Source organism: Solea solea, chromosome 6, assembly GCF_958295425.1.
Source record: "Solea solea chromosome 6, fSolSol10.1, whole genome shotgun sequence".
NCBI lineage: Eukaryota > Metazoa > Chordata > Actinopteri > Pleuronectiformes > Soleidae > Solea > Solea solea.
Genome location: NC_081139.1, coordinates 14,972,097 through 14,999,129, shown reverse-complemented (window position 1 = coordinate 14,999,129; position 27,033 = coordinate 14,972,097). Strand labels below are relative to the sequence as shown.

The window sequence follows — 27,033 nt, the reverse complement described above, 5'->3', positions numbered from 1 at the left end:
GATTTGGTTGAAATTTTCTCTGGAAGTAGGCTGTGGCTGAAGGAAAAAATATTTTATTTTGGCAGTGATTGGAGGATCTAAAAATAAAACAAAACCGTGTTAACCTTGTGTGATCGGGCAGTGTTTTGATGCTGTGTGAAACTGAAACACTTTCTTTAGTTCTAGTTTTGACTTGGCTGCAATTTTTTGTCTTCTTTTCTTTTTTCACGTAGGACAGAAACTAAGAATTGGTGTTTTGATTTGGGTCTGATTCCTAAATTAGAATGAGCCATTTTTGTACACACGCACACCAATCAGTGATAGTTTGCATGTTCTCCCCATGTGTGCGTGGGTTTTCACCACATTCTCCGGTTTCCTCCCACAGACACTCTAAATTGAATTGACCATAGGTGTGGGTGTAAGAGTGGGTGGTTGTTTGTCTCTTTGTGGCCCTGTGGTGGACTGGCGACCTGTCCAGCCCTATGTCAGCTGGGATTGGCACCAGCGCCCCCTGTGACCCTCATGTGGAGGATAGAGTGGTAGGAGATGGATGGATGACCAATCAGTGATAGAGAATTTAACCTCTGCATTCAACCCATCCTTAGTACACACCAGTAGTGAACACACACAAGCCAGGCACACAAGATCAGTGGCCAGCACTTTGGGTGCTTTGCTCAGGGGCAAAAAGTATTTTTAATTTGGTGAATATTTGTATTTTTATATTTAAATAAGTATGATTAACTATGGTGTATATAAATATCCTGTAAACCGTTTGATATACGAATAAAGGGGGGGAAAAGTTGAAATTTAATTTGTTTTGTGAGGAAATCTGTACTGGGAAATCTAACACTAACTTATTATACGTATGCAGATTGTATGAACCCTGCTGCCTGATTCCTATGACTAAGTTATCATCCTTTTTTTTTTTTTTTAATCATATATTGATTGTCGGGATAATATTTGTGAATAAGCTAAGCTAAGGATGCTTCCTTCACCTTATTGATAATAAGCGAGGGATCATCATCCAGATTTGCTTCTAACTACAGGTCGAATGCTCAGCCAACATTTCAAAACATCGTGACCTCGTTCTGACGTCATTTAAATGGGAACGGCTGGAGCTGTCACGTGGTGCTGGTTCACTTCCTGTTTACTGCCTGCTGTACTCGCAGCCTGGATTGCAACACAGCTGTCTACTGTCGGGGCTCTCCGCCTCTTCCAACACACACTCCCGTGTAAGGTGGTGCAGCGTCGGGACTAAAGCCTATGCATTATTTTGAATCCTTCACTGCCGTGGCCGTGGCCACCAATGCGACATGAAGACGTGACATTGAGAAAACGTGAGCAGGCCGGGAAAGATCCTGGAGCTTTCCTGACCACAGCTGACTGGAGGTCGGTGAGCTGGTGTCAGGAGGAAAGCCGAACTCCGCATTCCCACAGTAGTGATGTGGTGGAGGACTAAAATAGTCTGAAACTGTGTCGGGTTAACCCTTGAAGGTTCTGGGTCAGTGGATACGAACAACGCCGCGGTGGAACGCTGGAGTAGTGTGTTTGCTCGCCGTGCTAACTCAGTAGTAGCAGCAGCAGCAGCAGCCGCCGCCGCGGTGTGAGAGGCTGGCTGTGCGAGCTGGCTAACGGCTTCTGTGTGGAGAGTGCTGCAGCTCGCCGGTGCCCTGAATTCAGGAAGAGCCCCCGGCTCCGGCCCCCTCAAGCGGGCAGTCAGGAAGAAGCTGCCTGGGAAGGGATGGCCTGGTCGGTCTTCCCGATCCACAGGTCAAGGCTCTGCGGTGTTTGAAGGAGGTCGAGTTCGGCTAGAGGCCACCGCGGGTCGAGGCGCTATGATGGCCTCATCCTCTTGCTCCCCGGCCAGTGGATTCACTGGGCCGGGGCTGTCGGTCAGAAGGAGCGAGGAAATAGCGGATTTGATAGATTTGTTTTCCAAGATGCAGTACAGAGCAAAGGAAGTCACTCCCCAGGTAAGATTTGACTCATTACTTTATGTTAACAATCTGTTATTAAACATCACATGATCCAATGTCACAATGTTTTCATATAGACAGGTGTGTTGCATGCATCTTTGCAGGGCTCCAGGGCAAAATGGATCTGGGGGGCCCTACATTGATCACACACCTTCCAGAAAAACACAACACCAGTCAAAACATTGAAAATTATGTCCAGTCTCATCAGCCCTTCATGCACTTTTAACCTGCATAGAACCTAGTTTTACTTGATCGAAAGAGACAATGAAACATACTCTTTTGTTTGAAATGTCTTAGCCGTTATGATATTTTAAAGCTTTTGGTAGTAACAAGACCGACACAGATTAACGATTAACACATTAAACTTTATGTGTCACATGAACTATTTGGTTCTGCCTTGATTGTCTTGTCTGCAGTTAGTGTAGGAACTAAACTCCTACTCTTATTTACCTTTTGAACTGTAGTTAATGAGATTATGTTGAATTATGCTTTCAAAGTATGTGCTGTTGCTCAATCGTCAAGATAACTGCTGACATAATATTTGTTATTGTCTTTCCTCAGGTGGAGGTGATTGAGAAGCGTTGTCTGGAGTTGTTTGCTAGAGATTACAAGTACAGTGTCATCCATAACGCCAATGGAGAAGTGTGTGGCCATTACCCACGGCAGATTGTTTTCCTGGAGTATGAATGTGCAGACACTGAGAGTGACAGGTAATCTCTCTCCCACTCTGGCTGTCAAATCATTTTCTGATACAAAGTCCACTCCACTCAGTTACCTATTACTTGTTATTTGTTTTTTTGCTCCTTTAATCATACTCACCTTACTTTGGTGTAGGGAGCAAAGATCAGCCTCCATCTCTGACCTCTGTGTTACATCCACTGAGCAGAGGGGTGAAGTGACAGATCTGTCACATGATATGTTTTTTTTCAGAGCATTGACTCAGTAAATCCATGTCTCTACTGATGGTAAATACATATACACTAATGTCCTGTCGAGTGCTGTAAAAGGAAGATGTTCTGTAGCAAAAGGATTCACAATGAGTATTCACTTACACTGTTGGCTGACAAATCAATATTATGATAAAACTTAAATCTTGCTTCATCTATTGAAGAGCTGTTCCCTTCTTTCCTTGTATATTAACATATTTTTTGTATTATTTGATGATTGATTTGTCTCCCTGTCTCTCATCTCTCCTTGTTAATCCCTTTCTGTCATCTTTTGCTGTATTTCCATCATGGTATGGTTCGGTTTGATACACTACGGTACAGTTTGGAATGTAAAGCCATGGGTCAGGCTTGCGTTTTGACTGAGAACAGTACCTTTTCCTGGTAAGCAGGGTGTGGGCAGTGCCTGAAGTAGGGGTGTGCGATATATATCGTGTGAAATTACAAAATCTAGTATGTCGAAATCATTTTGCAAGAACCAATCAAAACATGCCTTTTTGAGAGGCCACACATTCACTGCATGATCAAGCCTCATAGGATAGACTGCGGCGCATGCGCATTGAGAACACATGCCGTGTCTTCACAACAACAAACCAAGCTAATGTTGCTGCATGTATGGCTGAATTTAAACATGAGCCGGGAATTTAAACAGCGCCAGGAGACAAAACCCAAACTCTACCAGCCTCGGAATCGACGTCGTTAGATTTAATAGCTAAACGTGGATCGTCCTCACTTGCATGGAGGTGGTTTTGCTTAGAAAACACTGATGTCACTCAAAAGAATTTGTTTGAACCCTCTGTGAATTAACCACTGCACAGAATATGAAGAATATAATCGGCAGTCAGCGTTCGACCACGATCGGCCAGCTAAGGTACAGACAAGAAAACACACCCTCAAACTTTGGCAGCAGTTAAATGTGTATCCACATTCTCTTGTAAATGCCTTGTAGTTCAAATATGATGAATATTGTTTACTTAAGGGGGAAGTGTCAGTTTAAAATGCTCTCAGGATAGTTTTTGTTGGTCGTTGTGCAATAGACCTGTTTTTCATGAACAAGTGTTTTTTTGGTCAATAGTATCATTAACATCTAATTTGCTATTAACAAGAGCAAGCTGATACAACAGGCCTTTTGATGCTTTTGCAAACACATTTTTAAGGATTACAAAATTTCGCAAATTATCGTTATCGGCAAAATCCCCAAAAATATCGGGATATTGATTTTCATCAATATCTCACACCCCTAGCCTGACGGCCCTGTACATGGTGCACCAACAATGGACAATGACATCGAACACAACACAACAGACAAAAATGAAGGACATTCAGCAGCTATTTTTTTCCTGCCCGGTTGTAGCAGTTTGTCTCAACAAGACGTCAAGCTTTGTATCAGAATAGACTGCAGGCGTTTGGCTCTACTTACATAAGGATATTCACACCAATTGCAAAGGAGTGACGCTTTTCTGTGGACCGATCAGCTGACTGTCATGGGTGGAGCTACGCTGACCGTACCATACCATTTTACTCTGGTACCACAAGGGAAGGGTGCCAGAGAATGGAACGGTTGGGGCAAGTTATTTTGCTAGTCTTCCTTATAGAAATGCAAAAACAAACTTACCATACTGTACCAAACTGCTCTGCTCGGTGGAAAAACAGCTTTTGAGTCTGGTTCTACCACAGGAGTTTTTTTTTTGTCTTTGTGAACAGTTGGGCTTCTCTTTTTTTCCTTGCCTTACCAGGCAAATGGCTTGTATTATTTGATTAGGCTTGATTGGACTGTTAAGCACTTTTGTTATTTAAATACAGTTTATTATTATTATTATTATTATTATTATTATTATCATTATTATTATAGTTAAATTAAAAGAGAGTAGAATTTCAGCGATAAGGAAATCCTTGTGGTGAAAATCCTCTCAGCTGGTTGCCTGGGCCTGTGTCTGCAACTTGCACTTATGACTGCTGCCAATCTCTAGATGTTTCCCACAAGCAATCAAACATGCTACCTGGATTAAGGGCTCGGTGATAAATCAGTACCAGAATATATATTGCAATATCATAATATATTCTTAAATATCAATAAAACAGAGGTTCAACACCTGGAGCACAATTGTTTTCCTCTGTGACATAATATCACAGAGACATTTACAACGTAAACATATTTTTGGCTTTATTGCTCTGCCATGAGAGGAGAATTTTCAATGGTGGATAATTGAAATTGAATTGAATTGAAAAAGAAACGTGTGTGCTTTTACTTGCAGCTTTCATAACTGCAAGATAAAACATAACCAGACGCTTTTTACACATTTCAGGAACTAAAGCTTCTAGATCGGTTTGTCAGTTAAGTGTTGATTACTTAAAAGTGTATTATTTAACTTATTTAACTCTTCATATCAGCCATTCCCAACCTTAAGAGTGCTGGGGCTCACTTTGAAATCTGAAAATCCTCTGAGGTCCTCACACAAATCTTGAATCATGATTCTGATCAACACAACAGACTAGGATCATAATTCCCATATATGTTATTGTTTTCATGTGAACATGGAGTAGAAAGTTCAATTCATATTAGTAATCAGTCCACTTCACTTTATTGCTGAACTTGCATGTCTTTTATCACCTGCATGTGGTTATTACAGCTGCGCTCCATGTCTTATTTGAAAAGTTTCACTTAAATGCAGAATTATTCATCAACATAAATAACAATTTACCAAATTAACTTTGAGTGCAAATACTGAAGTATTAGGGCTGTATGCTGACTGACTGACAATTAAAACGTATTTATTTATTTTTAATTACCTTTCACGGCCCACCTGCAGTATCATCACAGCCAACTAGGGGGCCGTTTGAGAATCACTGCTTTATATGATAATATATGAGTGTTCTTGGGAAATAAGTGGCAGTGAAATAAACAGTCCAATCATTTATATAATTACTGAAGTGAGTGTGAGTCAGTCGGAGTTGTGGCTGAGGTTTAATTATCCAACTTAACTATAACCTACGTAAGAAGAAAAGTACAGTTTGTTTATTTTTGGGGCAGTGCTCTTTCAGTTGTTGCTACAGTGTGTAATTACCGGTTAACACTAAATGATATCAAGTGCTTTGTGATTAAATTGTCCCTGTAACATTCTAAATTAGATTTTAATAGGCCGTCTAATGGACGATGATGATGTGGTTTTTGTGTCCAGGTTTGAGAGCACAGTACAGATCAGTAAGCTGCAAGACCTTGTGAACCGGAGTAAGGTGGCTCGCTGCAGAGGGCGGTTTGTCTGCCCCGTCATCCTCTACAACGGCAAGGTATTGCTCCAAAACTGTATACTCTGCACTCTCCTCTTAGGGGTTATCACTTACATTTAACTTTAATTTGTGGTATTAAAAGACATTTTCCAGATACACCTATTAACTAGTATGTTAAACACTTCAGCTCAGACTAAACACAACAAAGCTATAGAAGCCCTGGACAGGAAGTGAGGATTTTTTTCCTTTTTCTTTTCACCTCCATTCTCTGTTTTATATTACGGAATAAAATAATCAAATGAATAAGAATAACGTGAATGTTAGGTAACTGACCAAAGCTGTCTGCAGGAAAGGGGTGAACAGTAGTGAAAACTATCCTGCACTTCTTTGGCATTTTGTAAAAATTGTGATGTTTTAATTTATGCTATCTTTATTCTTAGTTACTTGTATACTTTATTTGACACCTTCCCTCATTTTGTATGAAGTGATATAATACATTTAATGGCAGATTAATTTTCCGTTCTATTTTGGTCACTCCATCTTTTCCATAGATGTCATCTCTACTGTCTCTCTACTTTAGAAAACAAGAATTGAACATAGAATCTTAACTTTAACGAGTAACTTTTGTAACTCCGATTTGCATGATGTTATAAGACTGTACTCAAATAAAGAACTGAAACCCACTGTAACCACCGCTAAACTTAGCTCAAATGAGAAACACCTCCACCAGACACCTATAGCCACCACACTTCTCCTTTCTCAATGTGGCTGGACAGGTGGCAAAGAATGAATTACTGTTTGATGGTATGGGCAGTAAAACACCACCGTCTGACTCTGATCTCTTCCTCACTGCAGCATATTTGCCGGTCGTCCACTCTGGCGGGCTGGGGGGAACTGTACGGACGCACGGGTTACAACTACATCTTTTCAGGTACCCCCCCCCCCCCCCACCACACACACACACACACACACACACACACACACGTACGTGTAAATTTAGCAACTTCAGTCACAACTTGAGGGGAAGTTGTGGCTCACTTATTTTCCATGGGGGTGTATTAATTCTTTTATTTTTGAGTTTCGTGTGACCTGTAATAGATGCAACAGATGTCAACATTTTTCCATCTCGGACATGATGTTCCCATGCGCAGATGAGAGTACACATTTTAAGAAGTTAGCATAATGAGATTATCCTGGTGATTTTCCATTATCTGGATGAAAGTGGAAAATTGTTTATATATTATGTGTGACTTGCGTACGTACACTGCTAATGATTTATTTTGAAGTTCCAAAAGGGAGAACCTGCATTTTTCCAGTCATTTTGGGACATTGTGGTGTAGTCATTAATCTTGTTTTTCTTTGAAAAGTGTTCGTCATAAAAAATGCATGTAGGAACTGGCCAGATTATTAAAATGTGTTCCATGTTGTGCCAAATTTATGCCCCCGAAAATAATTGAGATTAGAGCTGAAACAATTAATCGATTATTAATCCATTACTAAATTAATCGACAACTGTTTTGATAATCGGTAAATCAGTTTGAAGCTTTTTTTATGAATAAAACAAGATTTCTGCGTCTTAAATGTGAGTATTTTCTTCATTTCTTTGCTCTGGATAACAAAGAAATCATTAAAAGTAAATTTTTGTTTGTGGACAAACAAGACATTTAAGAAGACCATCATTTCCTGGTCCACATTTTTTAAGGTTTTCTGATATTTTATGGACGATTAATTGAGAAAATAATTGACAGATTAATCAATTATGAAAATAATCGTTGGTTGTAGCTCTAATTGAAATCATGAAACTACAATTAGGCTGTGGTGTGTGTTTCTGTTTTCATAAAATTATGTACAGTACATGATTGTCATTCCAAAAATACTTTATACATGAACTAAATCACATTAGTCCGTCATGTATATTTTGTTTTTAACTTGTAACATGTTTTCATGTCCGAAAATGTGATGGTCATGTTTGTGATCGTTTTGTGTGCTTTGTAGGGGGCAATGATGACACAGAATCAGAGGAGGTTCTAGAGGATGAAAATGCTGTCAGGTAATCAGATCACTTTAACAAGATTACTGTCTTGTGAGCACCAGACACCAGTTTATCTGGGAGTGTGACACTCATTACTTGTGATGATATTAAAGAAATCAGTGAATGTTCTCAGCGGAGGTGTTTGAAAACTGATTTCTTATCCGTTTTTAAAAGTGAGACATCGACTAAAAAAAACAAGTTTCTGCCACTTCTAAATGAAGACACATATACACACTGTCCTCCTCTGTGTCCTCAGGAATGGGGACTCGCAGCTCTTTGACAAGGTTCGAGGCCACGACATTAAGCTGCTGCGTTACCTCTCGGTTCGCTACATCTGCGACCTGATGGTGGAGAACAAGAAGGTTAAGTTTGGCCTAAAGTAAGGAACAGCATTCACATTCCGGTTGTTATTTAGGTCACTGTTTGCGGTGGAATTTGTAGAAAGAGGCCACATGGAAGGCATTTGACCACTGACTCTGCAGATTTCTGCAGCTTTTGCCTTCAACTGAGTTAGGAGAGGTTTTGTGTGCAGTGTGCCATTTTAAATAACACGAAGCCTCAGGCCTGCTTATAATACCATACTGTCTATGTTGAGGGCTTATTAACTGTGGATGCTGGTAGCAGTTGTAAGATTACACGTGGTACAGATGTTGCAGGACCTATTATGGGCAATTACTTGCATACAGATTCTTTTTTTTGACTGAAAATCCATGATAGATTAAATAAGAGTATGTGACATGATAAGACAAACGAATTATGGAAAGCCACAATATGAAATATGATGTCAGTAGAGCAGTTATTCTGCTGCGGCGATTCATATTAGGGCTTTAACAAACAGTTAATTTAATATGTATTACTCTGTTGATTATTTTCTTGATTATTGATGAGTTGTTTGGTCATAAATGGTGCAAAAGTTTGATCATTATAAAATAAACCTCAAACTGTCATGAATCAATTATCAAAACAGTTATTCTAAACTTTATCTGTATTGATCTCTCGTTTTATTGTGCTTAAGGTATAAAATATTACTTTAATTATTGTTGTTGAATAAGTGCCCAGCCCTGGTCAACCCAGGTCTTTTGAGTTTTCAAAATGAGCATAATCTGAATAAATTTGTTACATTCAAATCTACATAAATAGAAAATAATAGAATAGAATGAACAATTTAAACATTCACAGTGTCGATGAGAGTAATTAAGTTAGACCCCTGGTTAATGACATCAGCTGAAGCAGGTTGGGAGTTATAAATACAGTACAAACTGCAAAAGAGCGATTTCAGTCATCTTGTAGAGATAAATTATTGTCCAGCGAAGACGACTGTAAAAGCACAGAACAGATGAGTGAGCTAGAAAAGAACCGCACATAGACACAGATGGATGGTGCATGTAATTCAAGGCAGGATTTCAAAGCAACGCCGCGGTCAGAGTTTTGCCAAAGAGAAGGGTGACACTCCACAACACTTCCTGGAAATCTTGTGGACAGATTAAATTTGGCTTGAACTGTTTGGGAAGCACATGCAGTGCTATATATGGTGTAAACTGTTCACTGCATACCAACATGAAAACATCATCCAATACAAAGTGCAGAGGAGGGAGCATCATGGTTTCAAGCTTTGCTGCCTTTTGTCCTGAACAGCTCTGAATGAGTGTAAACCGAAGTCCTGACTTTATCAGTGTGTTTACAAGTGAAGCTGCAGAAGCGTGGTCATAAATTCCTCCTGGTTGTTGGACACGTCTGATCCGCTGCTACTGGGAGAGCTTGTTTTTTCAGGTCACTGCTGCTAAATGACCTGTTATTAAATCCAAGAGTACAGAATGTGGGTTTGATACGCATAATACTAATTATCAAAAATAGAATTGTTTATGAGATCAGATCTCACGTTATAACTTGCTTTTGCAGAAACCCAGGTTTATTCCAAACTGCTGTATATAATTAAAACATGCAGGCAAATGAGCTTTTTGTGTCATTCTGGATATGTGCCAAAATGTTAACTAATGCTGTGTCTTACTGTCCGTGCAGTGTGACATCCTCTGAGAAGGCAGACAAGGCCCAACGCTATGCAGACTTCACCTTGCTCTCTGTGCCTTATCCAGGTAATTAGCCACAACGGATTAATTTTTTGTTTTTTTTACTACACCAGCTACATGATGGTCAGTCTGTCTGTATGTGTACATATATACACTGGCGGGCTGCTAACAAAAACCCACATCCTCTTTTTTTATTTTGCTGTGGGGTCAGTGTTTTGATCTGCGGTTGCTTCAGTTGGTCAGGTCTAACCAGCTTGACCATTGTTTTAGGCATATTCCAAGATGACAATATAGGTATTCTGCAGGCTCAATTTGTGAAAGACTGGTCAAGGGAGCAGGCGTCATCATTTTCATTCATGGATTGTCCACCACAGAGGCCAGACCAGACCTTAACCCCACTGAGTAACTTTGGGATTTTTTTAAAAAGACATAACACAGATGCCAAACTCTCCCATCATAAAGATCTTGGTGAAAAACTGTGGATTGGAATAAGTGTGACATAGCAGAGAGTAATGAGAGTCTGTTTTTATGAAGTGACATGTCCCATTATTTATATATTCCATCTGTCCACACCACTTATCCGTTGTTTTGGATCCAGGTGCAGCTATTTACACTTGGTTACAGTAAAACTAAATTTCTTTGGTCTGTATAATCAGAGAAAACCCAAATAATAAGTTAAAACTACTAACTGATATAGTTCTCAGACATTCAGAATATGGTTGAGGAAAGGGAAAAAGAAAACCTTCTGCTGGTTGTTTTGGCTTTTCTCTCGGTCTCTCGGCAGTGACTTAAGTGTTGTGACATTACAACCATGTGATCTCCTGCGGCTCAGGAAGACAAAAGAAGAACTGTACAATACCATTTTTGTTTTCATCAGAGAGGTTATTAGGTTATCCTCATTAAAAAAAAAAGAAAAAAACCCTGCAACAAACAAACAAAAAAAATACTGTTTTTTATTAAATTTACAAAATGCCCAGCTTAGAATGAGCTCTTACATTTAATTTCTTACATTTAAAATCATGCAAAGTGTTTAAACACATTTGTATTTACAGATCACCAAAAACAACTAAAACAGTTGCAACACTATGCATCCACCACTATCATCATACAATTTAATGTAACTGCGATAATATTCTCCTCTGTCTCAGAAAACTGCTGAAATGAAATCTAACCTCAATATGTTGGTGTAAAGTATTCTCCTCTTTGTTATTTTGAGACGTTAGTTTGGAGTTTGATGTTTAATGATAATTGTTGTCTTATTTTCATAATCGATTAATCTGTCGATTATTTTCTCGATTGATCGTTCGGTCCATAAAATATCAGAAAACCTTAAAAAATGTTGATTGGTGTTCGTCAAACCTGGAAATGATGATGTTCTCAAATGTCTTGTTTTGTCCACAAACCAAAATGATTCATTTTTAATGATGTATTTGTTATTCAGAGCAAAGAAATGCAGAAAATACTCACATTTAAGAAGCTTAAACAATCGGAAATCTCATTTTAATCATGAAAAAAGCTTTGAACCGATTAATCGATTATCAATATAGTTGTCGATTAATTTAATAATCGATTCATCGATGAATTGTTTCAGCTCTAATTGTTAACCTTCACATTGTCTTTGTTCAGGGTGTGAGTTTTTTAAGGACTACAAAGACAGAGACTACACAGCCGAAGGTCTGGTGTTCAACTGGAATCAGGTACAGTGAGCTTATGTGGAAGTACTGATGCAATTTCTATTATCCACTCAGTCCTGCTAAACAATAATCAGCTTATCACAGATAAGTAGTGGTCAGTGGTCAGTGGTCATCCAGGCGGATGTGGAGGAGAACTTACTGTAATTAAGATTAGTCTAAATGGAAGAAATATGAACTCAAGTATCCTGAAAGTGGTTCTACTGAATGTACAGTAGACATTCTTTTGGCGTTATTGATCAGTAGTTCAATAATAACTTTCAGCATCATGTAAATCAAGTGATCTTTGAGAGAAAGACACTTTTGCACCGTCATCCTCTTTTGTTATTATTATTATTTATTTAGCTTTTTGAATTATTATTAGTCGGAAGTATCTAAGAATATAAGTGATGGATGATTGACAGTTTGTCTCTGTGTTAATCTGATGACACTGTGTTCTTTGACAGGATTATGTGGACGCTCCCTTGACAATCCCTGTGTGCTTTACTCAGAACTTGAATATTGACTGGGCCCAATACCAGGTTACTACCTCTTCTTATTATTTGTGGCGTATTAGTGCCATCTGTTGTTTAACCTGCAAATTGCTCTAGTTGTTATTCAGAAGCACTTATACCACAGTTCATACACAGTACATATAATATAGCAGCAGTCTAATACTGACATTCACATTCACAGTGACTTATGTTGTAAAGCCAGACATTATGGAAACCCAGTCACAGTGACTTTACCTAAAATCAAAAAATACTACTTTGAGCTGGATACAATGAATGTCTGGAAATACTTTAAATGTCTGCTGCTATAATCAACACACATATTTAAATTGGTTGATTTGCCTCACTTTTCACTGCTGTGTGTTTGTGTTTGTGTTGATCAGTCATGGGACCTGGTGGAGCAGACCCAAAACTACCTGAAGCTGCTACTCCACATCATCAACAGTGATGGTAGGTGCTGTTTGTGTTGTGGGTATAGGATTTTAACACTTCCATTAGCACATGTACAGTCATTGCAGACAGACTTCACAGGAATTAGTTTTTCTGGTGTGCAGACATTTTTTAGTACAATCCTGCCCAGCTATTAGTGTTTGTTGAAATTGAAACCTCATCAGATTGGTGGTCATGGCAATTATGAACTGAACCTTTGAGTCAACAAAGAGTAAAAAAAAAAGCTTGATCGCATGAGTGATGTAATTGGTCAGCTAACAAAATGCATATATCAAAGAAAAACTGTGGTAATGGTTTATTTACCTCCATCGCACTGAATATTTATCTTGTTGAGAATTGAGAATTTTGCACTTCTGACTTCCCAGTTACATCATCTAATTTTCAGTTTTTGTCTTAGTTTTTAAACTTGATTGATTAATTAATTAATTAATTAATTAATTAATTCATTCATTCATTCATTCATTCATTCATTCATTCATGCATGTTAATGTAGATTTGTGGTGAGTGACTCAAGCATCTGTACACTGTGTCTGGTTGACACACAGGAACAGGAGATTGGCAGTATGAATGTGCACCTGATGATAAATGATGTAGTGCAGCCATGTGACGGCAGAAAAACTGTGCAAGATGAAACCCTCCGTGACATCAACCATCAACATGAACTGTGAACATGGCAGTTAACTGCAATTTTAAAGACTCCCAGTTTATCTTGGTCTTTGAGATCACAAGATACCATACTTGGAAGAGAGGGTGAAGCTGGCGAAGAACAGATGGGTGGTGCTCACCAAGAGCATGAGGACCATGGGTGGAGGACACCTGAAGCTGGTGATTGAAATCATGAACTCAGGGAAATAATCGTTGATGTTACATATGGGCTGACGTAAACTGACGTCTTTAACTTAGCAAGTTTCAGGCGCTTCCATATTGGCCTGACTTTCCACACATGGAGTCTATTTTTATATACAGTTTATTGAACTGCGGCTGTTTGTGGGCAAAGGAAGGATATACCCAGTGTTATAATGGCATTTTTAATGAAGTGCTTTGAAATCTTTTCATAACGCATGTATGATTCTTTAGAAATGATGTAGGTGTTGTGTGTCATTCCAGATGAGAGTGGCCTCCTGGTGCACTGCATATCAGGCTGGGACCGGACTCCTCTGTTCGTTTCCCTCCTCAGGCTCTCCCTGTGGGCAGTATGTTCTTCTTCTTCTTCTCCTCCTTTAACTTTGTTTTAATCTCCTCTCGTCTCCCCCGGTGCGTGTCCTCATGACAAATGGTCACCTGGAAACTCATTTGGCTCTTCCAACATTCATTAGTGACTTTAGTAATCCCATCAGCCTTGGCCCCCACTCTTCTCATTCATTATATTTCAAACATGTGCTTTAATTAGCCTCTTCTGTATTCACCACATTTATTAAAAATAGAACTCCCATGCCCTAAGTGTGCAGCCTTTTTCTCAAGACGTGGCGTGCATACTCAAAGCTCGCAAATAATCACACGCTGCACTTGTGCAGTGCTTTTCATACAGAATGGGAAATGAAGTTTGGTTGTGTAGAGCTACATGACATGTCATGATAATTAGACTCTGGTGCAAATGTTTTTTTACTCACTTTTTTCATGTCTTGCTTCAGGATGGTGCGGTGCATGCCAGCCTGGAGCCAGCTGAGATTCTGTATCTGACCATCGCATACGACTGGTTCCTCTTCGGGTAAAAATAATGATAATCCTCCTAATTTCATGACTCGCATGAGCTGCATGAGATGGCATAAATATTTCATTAGTGCATTTGCAAATGTCATCTTGTTTTAGATGCACTGTGTTAGTTATTGTTAGTAATGTTTGTGAAAACTAGGCAAACGACTGCACTGAGATAATCTGCTTCCTGTTTACCCCAGCAGGTGAAGTGAACCAGTATGCTTCCCAAATTTATTAGACCACCTGTCATAAAAACATGAATATTTTAGAAGTCTTTCAAAAACTTGATTAAAACAAGTATTTATTTGGCAAATAACAAACTGAATTCACCTTTTTATATCCAAATTTGAGCCGGCTCACTGGGCTTCTCTGAGAAATTAACCAAGCATAAATATTCAACATCCAAAACAAATGTTTATGTTCAGAAATGCAAGTAAATAACTATAATTTGACATCTTAATCAAGAAATAATAATATTTATTTAGCTTTTTTGTGAAACAGTTAATAGAAAATTCATGGATAACAATAACAATTATATCTTAGCATTAAAAATATTAACCATAACAGAAACATTCAAAATGATTTTGATTGTTATGATACTGTTTATTTAGGGCAGCTGTGGCTTTGGGTGGTGGTCTCATAAATTTGTGAAGCACTGTACGTTTCGAGATGTATTGACATGATAATTCAGACATAGATTGTTTTAGCTTGTAAACTGTTTTGAAGTGAAAATGCAGCAGTGTGGATGTAGCCTGACTCACCGTGTTAGCTGCCAAATCCTTTAATTTTTTTACGTGTGCCATATCTCCATTTGTTTATTTATTAATGTTTAATACTGCTGTATATTACCTTTATTTCATGAGTCTATTCCATAGAACCTTTTCTGTGCTGTTGATGAGATTCTTTTATTGTTTTTAATGTTGTAGTTGTGCTTTGGCGCCACGCATGAATGTTGTACCAATAAAGCTTATTGAAATTAGATATTGAATTAAGAGTGAGAACAAGGAATGAGTTGGATGAAGTAGAGAAAACAACATTCCTTCAGGGAATCATCTGATCTTATTTGTACTCATTTCTCCACCAGTGCTGTGGATAAAAATGTGGATAAAATGTTACTAATGTTCCACAACAGTGAAATATTGCATTCGAAAATTTAAATAGGAGAAACAACGGCTTGTTTCTCATCAGTAGCACAGACCTGTCAGTCATTTCTCAGGGACTGTTTTCAGTATTCAGCTGTCACATTTAGTTTCATTAAAAGTTAAAATTTTAAAAACCTGCCAGTTGTAGGAATTTCAATTCATGTTAAAAAAGAAATTGCAAAATGCATGTGAGCATAGACAACAAAAGACTTGGTTGTATAGTTTCTAGACTAAAATGCATAGCAGCTGCGGTATGTAATTTATTTATTTCTCTGTTTCTGATTCCAGTCACATGCTGCCAGATCGACTCTCCAAAGGGGAGGAGGTGAGTTTATCTCCAACTCATGTTTATCTGTTTCTTTCTATGATGATAGAACTTTCACTTGAAATGATAAAAATATTTTTAACAATGATGAAGCAAATGGATCTGCACCTGTGAAGACATGACGAAGCACACAGTTATTTTATTAGTTAATTTTTAACGTCATAAAGCCTGGTGAAATCCAAAGACATGTAGTTTATCACACGTCTGGTCTTGCATGTTGGACTTAACTAAGAATGATCCTTACAAATGATTGTGTTGTCCATTAATACAGCATAAAATACATGATTAAGTTTAACTTTTTTTTTTATATTTCCACGCTGCTTGCCTGTTTTATCATGGGCAACATAATCTTCAGAAAGAAGATCAAAGCTTTGCACACTAAATACTGTGCAATTTAGCTTCAAGTCATTCAAAATGAATTGTGCTCTTTCTTTGCAGACAGAACAGCAGGTGATTCTGAATGTTGCTGCTAGTATGGAGATCAGTACATGAGAATGTAAAATAAAAAATCAGATATTGCAGGGGGCCTCCTGTTGCCATGCAGACCACTGCACTTAATTTGGAAAGAAGCTGTAATTTCTTGTGAAGCAGGGTTTATTTTAGACCAACATTTCTCTTTCCCTCACAGAGGGAGTCATGTATCAGAGAAGAAGCAGAGTGTGTCAGGAGAGAACAGCAACATGTCATCTTATTTAGTTTAAGCTGCAGCTGCAGTGTGTTCCTCTCTGACTTCACTTGCCCTTCACAGCTAAGTGAGACAGAGTTCATGCTTTACATCTTCTTCCTCCTGCAGATTTTCTTCTTTTGCTTCAATTTTTTGAAGCACATTGTCTCAGAGAAGTTCTCTGCTGTTAGGAAACAGAGGTGTGTACCCTCCATTTTCTTTCTTTCCACTCCCTTTGTGTCATATACGGCATCCTGTCTTATCTACCTTCTTTTGATCCATCCGATGTTACTTCATCATATATTCTTTTTCCCTACAGAAGGAAGAATTCCCACTTCAAAGACAGTGATTTAACTGTGGAAGATCTCTGCCAGTTAAGTAAGTCAGTGCGTCTCATAACGGAGTCTGTACATGGCCTCTCTGACAGACCTTTGATGGGTGCAGCTCATTTAATACAGAATTTATTCATGTATGCCGTAGTTTAACCGTGATGTCAGCACTGCTTTGTACCTGATGTTGTCACATATTGTAAAGAGTTTTTTTCTTCTTAAAATGTTTTATTTTCAGTTCTTAACAAAAATTCAGTTTAATGTATAAATAGAGAGAAATGGTTGAGGTGGAGAAAAGAATGTAGTTGTTCTTTTTTGAAAAGCCACATTCACCCCGATTGCCTGTTTTTTCCACTCAGTCTAGTTAGTTCATCTAGTTAGTTATCCATTAGACAGTTGACTCCAAACAATATACGAAAAACGTCAACATATATCATAAACTCATTAGTAAACGTAACATAAATAAAAGGTAATGTTGATTTTCCAAACATGAGCTAATATTTTTTTCTCATCTATGCCGTGAAACAGCATGTGGATTTGTTTTGATGGATATCCTGTGTGAACAGGCCCATAATAATGTGTTGCTCGTCATTCATTCCAGTCTGACAACACACACACGGCTCCACCGTCTCACTCTGTGAAAAGAGTGGAATAGCCTACATATTTACTGCCTTTTTAACATCACACTTCTGAATCAGTCTACCTAATTACACGCTACACAATGACCTAAATATGATAACCATTGTAAATAAAAGTTATGTTTATGTTTGTCCAAACATCAAATTCCTTTGAGTGTACCGTGGTTACAGGACTGATGCTGATAGTAGAGTAGGGTTCAGGAGTGGGACAGCAGCAGACGATTTTGCTCTTCCAGAGATGATGGTTCTTTAGGGGATGCTTTTCTCAGCAGGGATGCTGATTACGGCACAACCCCAGCTTCTTGCTACAACAGTGACCAATCAGTAATACACTCTGAACTGCTTGGGGCATAGAAGTTGTGTGTTGCATCGAGGGCTGCAACTAACAATTATTTTCATAATTTCTCTTTACTGTTGCCTTGTTCTTGCTCATTGTGTGAACTGTTGGTCTGCATATATTCTTTGCCTTACCAGGCAAGACTTAATATTTGATTCGTCTGCTAAGCACTGCCAAGCATTTGTTAAGTGCTATACAGATAAAGTTTATTATTATTTTAATCGATTGAAAGAAGTTGACCTGTGTTTCCCAAACCTGGAAATGATGATGCTTACGAATGTCTTGTTTCGTTTACAAACCAAAATTCAGTTTTAATTATTTCTTTTGTTCTTTGTTATAGGGAGCAAAGAAACCAGAAAATATTAACATTTAGTCAGAAAGCTGGTTTCAGTTATTGAAAAACAATCAAACTGATTGATCGATTATCAAAATAGTTTTAATAATCGATTCATCGAATATTTGTTGCAGCCCTAGTTGCATCTTTTAAAGGAAATCAATCACTTGGGTTGTATTACACATACCCCGTGTTTTCCTCCTGACCTCCTTGCATTTGATGTTAGATAAGTCTAAAACTTGTGTAGGAAGAATGTTAAATTTGTCATTATTTACATTATCCAACCCAGGGTTGAGTTATTTATTTTCTTTGTTGACGTACTTGTGGGTGTGTGATGAGCTCCCGCCTCTTGTTTCTTGTCTGATGCAATGATGAATAACAAAGGTTGTGAGTGCTGCGAGCGCTCTGTATCAGTGCAGAGACAAAGCAGTGAGACTCTGGGCGATAACACAGCTGCTCTCATGCCTTTTGAAATGTTTCAAGGTATGCAAAACATCTTGCGTCACCAGCCTTCGTGTCTGTAGGCAGTAAACCTTCAGTATAGTCTTGAGGATTACTTGTTAATATATGGGTTTATGTAACACCCTTTCAGTTTCACAGGTATAAATGGCTTCTCTTGAACTCTTTTATGTAACACTTTAATATGGTAGTAATGGAGGATTATTTGGTGTTCATCATTTGATGAAGATAACATTTGATGGAAGTTTTTTCTCAGCTGGGGAAAAAGTTCAAGTTGTCTGTCTTTGTAGTAGTATTTTTGCATCAGTCCATTAGTATTTTTTATTAATTATTACAAACACAGGACTATTTTTTAGCAACACAGTGAGAAGAAAGCCAATAACAGCAGAAATAATAAAATTATGCAATGTAAAAATGTAAAATGTCATTCTGTGAATGTGCTGTTTGAGGAAATCCTTATTTACACTTACAGATTAACTACTTAGATGTGGGTGGCCAAAATGATAATGCCAATTAGAGTAGCTTTTGCATGACCTGATTGGAAACTGTAGGAATGTAAACTCCATGAGTTCTGACGTTTATAAAAATGTCAGTTTCAAATTTCAGAACTTGGGCTAATTATGTGAATTGCAAGAGGATTTAAGTTATTGTTTAAATAGGAAAGTTGTATTTATACATGAGTAAATGTGAATAATAATGTTTACAAGACAAGATGACAAAACTTGTGAATTGATTTTGTTACCCCTGTTCATGGCACTCAGTGGTGTCTTATACCAAGAGTCTTAGGATCAATATTTTGTTGAAATAAGCTTTGGGTCACCAAAGAACAATGCCACATTGTCCTCGTGAACATTAAATTCAAGTCAGCATTGACAATTGTGTAGGCATACAACCAGTGGACCAGGCTATACATGTTAAAACCTTAAATACATTTCGTCCTAACTTGTCATAACATAAATATACACCCAGCTCAATCATGTTGACTGAACACATAACTGCTCAGTTCATTACTACTCAGCAATTTAATGTGGGAGCTGAACTAACATGGCTGTACTGTGTGGTCGGATACAGAGTCGAGGGATCGTGGCAGTGTGACGAGTCTGAGCAGCGAGTTTTCCCTCATTACTGAGGAGGTGGGTGGAAGCCTCAACAACGACTCTGTGGACCTGTTCTCCAGCCAGTCCCAGGCCTCCAGCTGGTCAGTATTGCAGACACTATCCACAGATACACACACACTTTACTAAATGATACTGTTTGTTGTTTTGTTGTCCCTGATTCTTTTTCTTGTTGATAGTAACCAAGTATATTAAACTTCAAGGCAGCAGATTTATTTACATTGCAAGTTGGAAAAGCTTAATATAGTTTACACTAACTGGGTCCAATTCATTCACATGTTCCTAGTTTCTCATCTCTGATATATCAAAGAAAATACACAATGTGTGGGTTTCCGTCAGTTATGTTATGTAGCGTTCTATACCATCAGATGTTTAAAAGCAAAACAAGAAGACTTCAAGTGCAAATTGAATGCTTGCTGTTGGAAGAATCATCATTGTGCTCCTCCACCATTATACACGGAGTAATACAACACAGCAGATAGATGCAAGAGAGTAAATGTGAGCTAAAATGGTTGCCATGGTGATCTGACACCAATCACCATATACCTAAGTCTGCAGACGATCAAAACTGGAACATCCACACATCATCATCTGTGTGGATTTTATAGGTCAACACTGGCCGCTTTAATCACATTTTAAAATAATAAATAATAATATAAATAAAAATATTATAAATGTAAAATTCGAATGAATGAAATATAGTTGGAAATATAATGATTATAGTTTGTGGAAACGGTGTGACAGCTTTGTGGCTGTTTTAAAATGTATTTCATTAATTTATCTATCATTACAAAATTAAATCAACTTTAACCAAATAATCCAAATATGATGTAAAAAAAAAGACCATTTAAAAGAATCAAACCTGCCTACCTCACCTGCCTTAAAGAGACCAATCAAATTATAATAAAAAATAATATTGACATTATATAAATAGTCAGTATAATGTGGACCCCAAAATATATGCTGTGTTTTATTAAAACAAATTCATTTTCATGGCTGCAACACACAGCAAGTGAACAATGGTTTCTTAGGTGTTAATAGTGTTAAAGTGGCTAACACAGTGCATTGCTGAATGATGAGTGGATGAATTTGCAGTCGCCTCGCTGATTTCATTCAAATGAGGGAAATGAATGAGCCTTTTTAAGAAGCTGAGTGGAACATTGTCATGTAAATCCAGGTCGGCCTAAATAAACTAGAGTCAGTATAGTCACATATTTTACTTTCATTCATTCCGTTATTATGTTTGCAGTTGCAACATCATCAGTCATTTACATCAGTAACAGTTAGTGTTGCAGATCCTCCTCCTCCTCTGTTGATGATGCATCCACATCTCTCCTCAGGAGAAAAGGCATCACCTCCTCCCCTCAGATGGTTGTTTGGAATAAGAACCCTCTGGACGAACACCTCTCCCATCCACTAAATGAGGCCAGGTCTTCTGGCTCCTCCTCCTCCAACCAATCAGACCCCGCTGTCACACGCACTGGCAGCAGCCCGTTGGCTGTTCCTGGCAGGAGGTGAGGGACCTGACGCCACTTCCTGCGGCGCTTCAACCTAGCTGTCATGTTTTTATACACACACTTGCTCAGTGTACATTTTAGATGATCACCAGAGGTACAGCGTCTTCATTTTATTCAAAAGAAGATTGAGAGTAACACAACAGAGACTCTGGTCTGAAACTCTTTCTTTCTTTCTTTCTTTCTTTCTTTCTTTCTTTCTTTCTTTCTTTCTTTCTTTCTGTTACTTTGCCTCTGCTATTTAATACTATTTCATAATGACTCATCTCTTGCTCCATCTTTAATCTAATTTTAAAAAGAAAAAATTGTAAAAAGTGTCTGAAGTATATGAGAGTAGAGATACTTTTTGAAATTGACTGATTATTTTTCATACTCATGTCGCAGCAGATGTAGATAGATACATTTTCTTAAATGAGCAAAATAAATAAACGTAAAGAAAAAATATTTGAAGAGGGCAAATTGTCAAATTGAGAATGAATCTGCCTCCTGTGAAAAGTCCGTAGCTGACTGCTCGGCCTATTTACACCACTGTATTTAACATTTTTTGTTCCACTGTGCATCTAGAATAATATGAACAGAAAAACAAATCTAAACAAGAAAGTTGCTGCTTAATCATCTGGGCAGTCCGGTTACACTGAGCAACAGGAGATGTCTCAGGTCCACGCTGATTCAGCTGAACTCTTACCCCGCTTCTCTTTCTCGTTTGTTTACTCTGCTCGTGCCCTGCTGTGATGTTTTGTTTCGCTGCTCAGGTGGAGCTGGTTGTGAAATATTGAAGAGAGAAGTGGTTTGAAGATTGATGTCTGTGCTTAAAAGCAATTCAATTTCAGGGAGCTACAGGTCCATCACCATGGTAACCCTGGTAACACTATTTTTTCTACTTGCCTGTCTTTCAGGTTAGCAGCGGAGTACCCCAGGTCAGGTTCCTCCCTTTCCACAGAGTATGGCAGTTGGCAGATAGTTTCTGGTTGTGGGAGCATCCATGACCACGCTCACTTCCCACCACAACTGGCCTCGGCCTCCTCCAACTTATCAGCTGTTGCTGCTGCCTATGACTCCCCTCTGCCCTTCAGCTTTAGGGACGAAGGACCCAGTGGGAGAATGTAAGTATATCTGCGTATTATTAATATCAGTTGTGAAAACAATCAGGGATCATTAAATGATATTTGGATGAATAATGATCAACAATGTGATGAGATTCTGTGAGGCTCAGATGCTGTTTTCACAGACATTCACAACACTCAGAACTCTCAACATAATAGAGATGACTCATGTTATGGAGATCAGCTCAGTGCACGTCTCTGACAGCATTAAGCAAATGTAAAGGACATCTCTCTACGTGTGAAAATGTAATACAAGTCATCAACGAAGGTTTCTCTGTCATGGACCTTGTCATCTTGCAGTCTGATCACCGTTTCTCCACGGAGGTGTAGAGAGCAGTAGATGATGGATGAGGAGAATTAAGAGAGATGAATTTTCCTCCTCCTCCTCCTCCTCTCTGCTCCCAGTAGGCGATACATATTAATTTCCACTTCATGTGACTGCCAAACTGAGTGTCCCACTAGTATCACTTTAGAGTCGGAAAACGCAAATAACATCTATCCATCTGTATCTGGAGAGAAGAGAGAGAAGCAGACAGTTGGTTGTGAAGATGATGGTGATGATGATGATGATGTGAGCTCTGTGATGTTTTATTCTGGAATTCTTTGTGCTCCAAGTGATCTTCATCCAAACTGCCTGCCGCCATCTTATGATTTATTTTGTTGCTAATTCATATTTTATAACCCAGTCAAAAATAGGATTTCCTTTTCCTAAACCTTTCCTTTCCGTCTTCTCATTCCACGCTCCATTTCCTCTCCAGGTGTCCCTTCCCCTCGGAGCGTCAGGCCCGTTTGGAGGCAGTGCGGGAAGTCTTTCTGGCAGCCTACAGCTCCACTGTGGGCCTTAAGTCGTCAGCACCGAGTCCCTCCGGCGCCATCTCTGGTCTGCTGGAGCAGTTCGCCCGTGGGGTCGGCCTCCGAGGCACTAACGCCATCGTCTGAACCCTCTCAATGTGACTTCAGACCCCGCCCTCCTGCTTCCATCCATCCACATCGATTCAGCATGTCTGGACTTCAGTACAATAAAGTGCCAAATAGCTCTGTCCAATTCAGGGGTGAAAGCATTTTATTTTTTTAAATCTTTTCGGATTTTTCCATGTTCTGGATTTTATATTTTTCTCTGCTACTCCAGCGTTCCTCTGGATTTTTATTTTTCCATGTTGATATCACCTGTCACATTCAGGGAGAGAAATGTTTTCAGCCACAGTATCAAGAAGGGATTGTGCAAGGGCTTTCTGGCTGTTGAAAAGTAAATGGCTGAAAACACAGGGTCTGTACCCTTTACTGGCAGAATATATAAAGGATTCCTTCTTACTCTGTTCTTCCTTAATGTCTTCATACATTTTTAATCCTTAAAGTGTCTCTGCAGAGAGATGGCGCAGATGTCCCGTGTAGTGGAAGCGATCTGTTTTTTGTTTTTTTTAATACTCTTGTTTTGTGCTGCTATTCTTTACTGATCCAAGCACAGGAAATTTCTTAAGTTCAGGTGGATGTTGAAGGCGAGATCAACAAAGCACTTAATGTGTTCAAGTCTCCGTTTAAACTGTAATTTGGTAACTACGATTGATTCTTAGTATGGGATTCTAATTCCGCTGTAATGGTGAGTTCAACACCATTTTGGCGTGTTTCTACTACCTGGTCCTGGCACGACTCGCTTTGGCATGGCACGGTTATTTTGCTTTTCCATAGTACCTGGTACTTTTTTTTTTTTAGTACCTGCTCTGGCGAGGTTCCAAGCGAGCTGAGCCGTGACTGTCGAACTGAATCTTTTTAATGAACTGATTCTAATGATTCAGTTACACTGAAAACAACTGCTTTACAAGTCACGTATAAAACAAAGTCACGGCAGTTTTATGCAGCTGTGCAGTGATGACAGCCCACGTTGAGGAGGTACTATATTGTAATGGAAAACCAACCGAGCTGTGTCGTGCCGAGCCAAGGCGAGGTGTAGCGGGACCAAGTAGTGGAAAAGCGGCAAAAGCAATTTTTTTTTTGTGTAGCATTTCTTGCATGACTGCGGTTGTTGGATCATTTTGTGATACACAAGTAAACACAAGCTGTGGCTACTTGGCAGGGGAGGTCATGCTAGAGCTAACTACATTCTTAGTAAATTACGGCCAACATATGTAGTAAGTGTGTGGCCGACAGTTTGAATCTCACAACACATTTCCAACACAGATTTACTGATAGTCCAGTGTCTCGTGTGATGGTCTTGGCGGGGGGGGGGGGGGGGGGGGGTCTAACTAGATCATCGTACATGTGAAATGTGTTATCGCGTAATCAAACATAAGAAACAGGAATCTAAGTAAAGCGAGGAGATAAAGCGCAGAACATACCTCCTGACCTCACTTGTTTATTATACTCCTGTGCATATCCACGTATCTCTTCATGTTCTCCAGTAGCACTGACAGGGTAGCATAAGAGGGTGTGGAGTGAATCCAAATGTGAATCCGTGTGCTCTCGTGATGAACTCCAGTGAAGTGAGGTCTGCCTAAGATTTCTGCCTGCTCATGATCACACTCGCATGTTATGCAAAAAACAACATGTGTGCCTTGTTTCAGGTCACACTCAGACACACATTTCTGACTTGGACTCCTTTTGGGTAGATCCACACTTCTTTTTTTTTTGGATGATTAGTCTGATGGTTTTGATGGCTGCTGTACCTCAGGACTGTTGTTGTGCCTTTGTTATTTTCAGTAACGATGGGAATTGGACCTCTGCTTTATCTGGTCACGTTCCAAGTGTACTTCTCTGTGTTTAAAATGGTTTTTACACGCTTGAAGAGGGCTTCCTGTTGATCAGTGACAACAGCGCTGCAGCTTTACCTTTGTACGCACGCTTTTCAAAGGTTTCCCTGTGATCACTGTCTTGGTCGCGAGACGAGTGAAGTCTTTGTCATGAGTCTTAAAGACGCATGTTGTAGACGTGACATAGTCAACAGAACCGTTTGCTCCCAGACGTGTGAGAAACAAGGAGGGTTTCATTATCTTTGAAAAAGACCGTATTTTATCAAAATTTAGTTTGATTATTAGAAGGGAATTTAGGAAATGGATTTCTAAACTTTGTTTAAACTGTAATATTGACGAGTCTGGGGATAGAGTGAGAGCCAGGGTGTGATCAGCCTAGAATATTGGAAATTGCTAGATTAGCTGTTCTTGAGTTGAACACCTCACTGCTCATTAGTTATTGTTTATCTAGTCTGTTAAAGCCATACAAAAATGAAATGTAGACGGAGCACTTCTAAAACTGTACTATAATTATAAGGAACTATTGACAAGTTAACCCAGCGGTTCACACGTCCAGGTTGATTGGATAAAACACAAAACTACCGCACACTTTTTTAACAGCCCAAGAACTTCCACAACATTTGGGCAGGACATTCACACACACACACAGACCTGCTGTGAATTAGCCATGTTCACATATTTTGGTCTCATTTGGACGATATCCCATCTGGAAAATGTCTGAAGTGACTTTTTGTGTCCTTCGGTCAATTTCAGGGACATGCAAATGTCAACTTTGTGTCTAAATGTGGTACAAACAGGTGATTATTCAATGCCGTAAGTTTTAAGTCCAGTCATACACAGGTCTTTGTTTATTTAGTCAGGTTAGCTGGGGTTAGCCCTTTTCTTTCAGTCAGTACTCCATGTTCAGACAATCTGATCTGATCAGCATATTTCCTAAATTGTAAATTTCTTTGGTAGATTTTGGCGTTCTGTTTTGCTACACGAGGCCAAAGTCGTCTTTTCTCAGTCTCACATAGAACATTTGGTCAGAGCTGTTTTAAAGCCTCACAAGTTTCCATCAGTTTTTATTTATTTATTTCGTATTTGATTTGTACGACCATGTGTATAGTCGCTTTGCATGGATTGTTTGAATGGTTTAATTTTTCTCCAATTTTACTGATCAATCTGTCCAGGTTCATCTGAGACCAAACAGTCACTTCAGGTTTTAGGCTTTTTTAAAAGCTATTTTTTATTCCTCACTTCAGATCTATTCATTATTTCCGATCATTTTCTTTTAATTGTAATTGCCACATAAGAGACAGTCACTGAATAGCAGCCATCCAATCACATAAACACCTTGTTCATATTGTTGCAAGAGGTCATGAAAGAATCTAAATCTAAATTACTTTTCATATAATCTCGTTTAGTTTGGACTTTTTCACTCACTGGATTTGCATGACATGTTCAAGTGTATCTCGGTTGTGAAATGTTATAATTTTATTTTTATTTGTTTTACCGATTTGCTTTTTATTTCAGAATATTTTATTGAAATGCTGCATTGCACTTGTCTGTATGTTCTGTGTAAAGACTTTTATTTGTACTATCAATGCATTTCTAATTCATTCTACCTGTTTTTGTTATAAATCGTGCTTAATTCATTGGCAGGCAGCAGGATATAATGAAAGGTGAACTAGGCAGCAGGTGACAGTGAATAAAGGAAAAAAAAAGAAGAACACATGCTGGGACTTGCTTTGTTTTAAGTTATTTGCTTTCATTTTGGAGTTGAAGATTGCTCATTTAGGGCACATCTATTCTAAATTCTACCCCCCCCCCCCCC

The 27,033-nt window shown here is 38.8% G+C and overlaps 1 protein-coding gene across 2 annotated transcripts; it reads left to right on the top strand.

Moving 5' to 3' along the window:
* The first annotated feature begins 1,120 nt into the window (after window positions 1–1,120).
* On the top strand, window positions 1,121–23,784 carry mtmr14 (myotubularin related protein 14). 2 transcript variants are annotated; one of them, XM_058631230.1, is made up of 20 exons: window positions 1,121–1,952; window positions 2,517–2,665; window positions 3,224–3,283; window positions 6,079–6,187; window positions 6,983–7,058; window positions 8,123–8,177; window positions 8,416–8,538; window positions 10,179–10,252; window positions 11,813–11,883; window positions 12,324–12,398; window positions 12,752–12,818; window positions 13,926–14,011; window positions 14,450–14,526; window positions 15,944–15,980; window positions 16,774–16,844; window positions 16,964–17,022; window positions 19,813–19,939; window positions 21,197–21,370; window positions 22,267–22,473; window positions 23,232–23,784. In XM_058631230.1, the coding sequence occupies exons 1-20, from the start codon at window positions 1,815–1,817 to the stop codon at window positions 23,410–23,412; spliced, it is 2,016 nt and encodes a 671-aa protein (XP_058487213.1). In that variant the 5' UTR covers window positions 1,121–1,814; the 3' UTR covers window positions 23,413–23,784. The 2 variants fall into 2 exon arrangements, with proteins under 2 accessions (XP_058487213.1, XP_058487214.1); XM_058631231.1 differs by lacking the exon at window positions 3,224–3,283.
* The last annotated feature ends 3,249 nt before the right edge of the window (window positions 23,785–27,033 follow it).

Bases quoted from the DNA above. Each gene is read 5' to 3' on its own strand.
- mtmr14 (XM_058631230.1), top strand. From the start codon at position 1,815: ATGATGGCCTCATCCTCTTGCTCCCCGGCCAGTGGATTCACTGGGCCG. The intron at 15,981-16,773 runs GTGAGTTTATCT...TTCCTCCTGCAG, and splicing joins GACTCTCCAAAGGGGAGGAG to ATTTTCTTCTTTTGCTTCAA. The intron at 16,845-16,963 runs GTGTGTACCCTC...TTTTCCCTACAG, and splicing joins TCTGCTGTTAGGAAACAGAG to AAGGAAGAATTCCCACTTCA.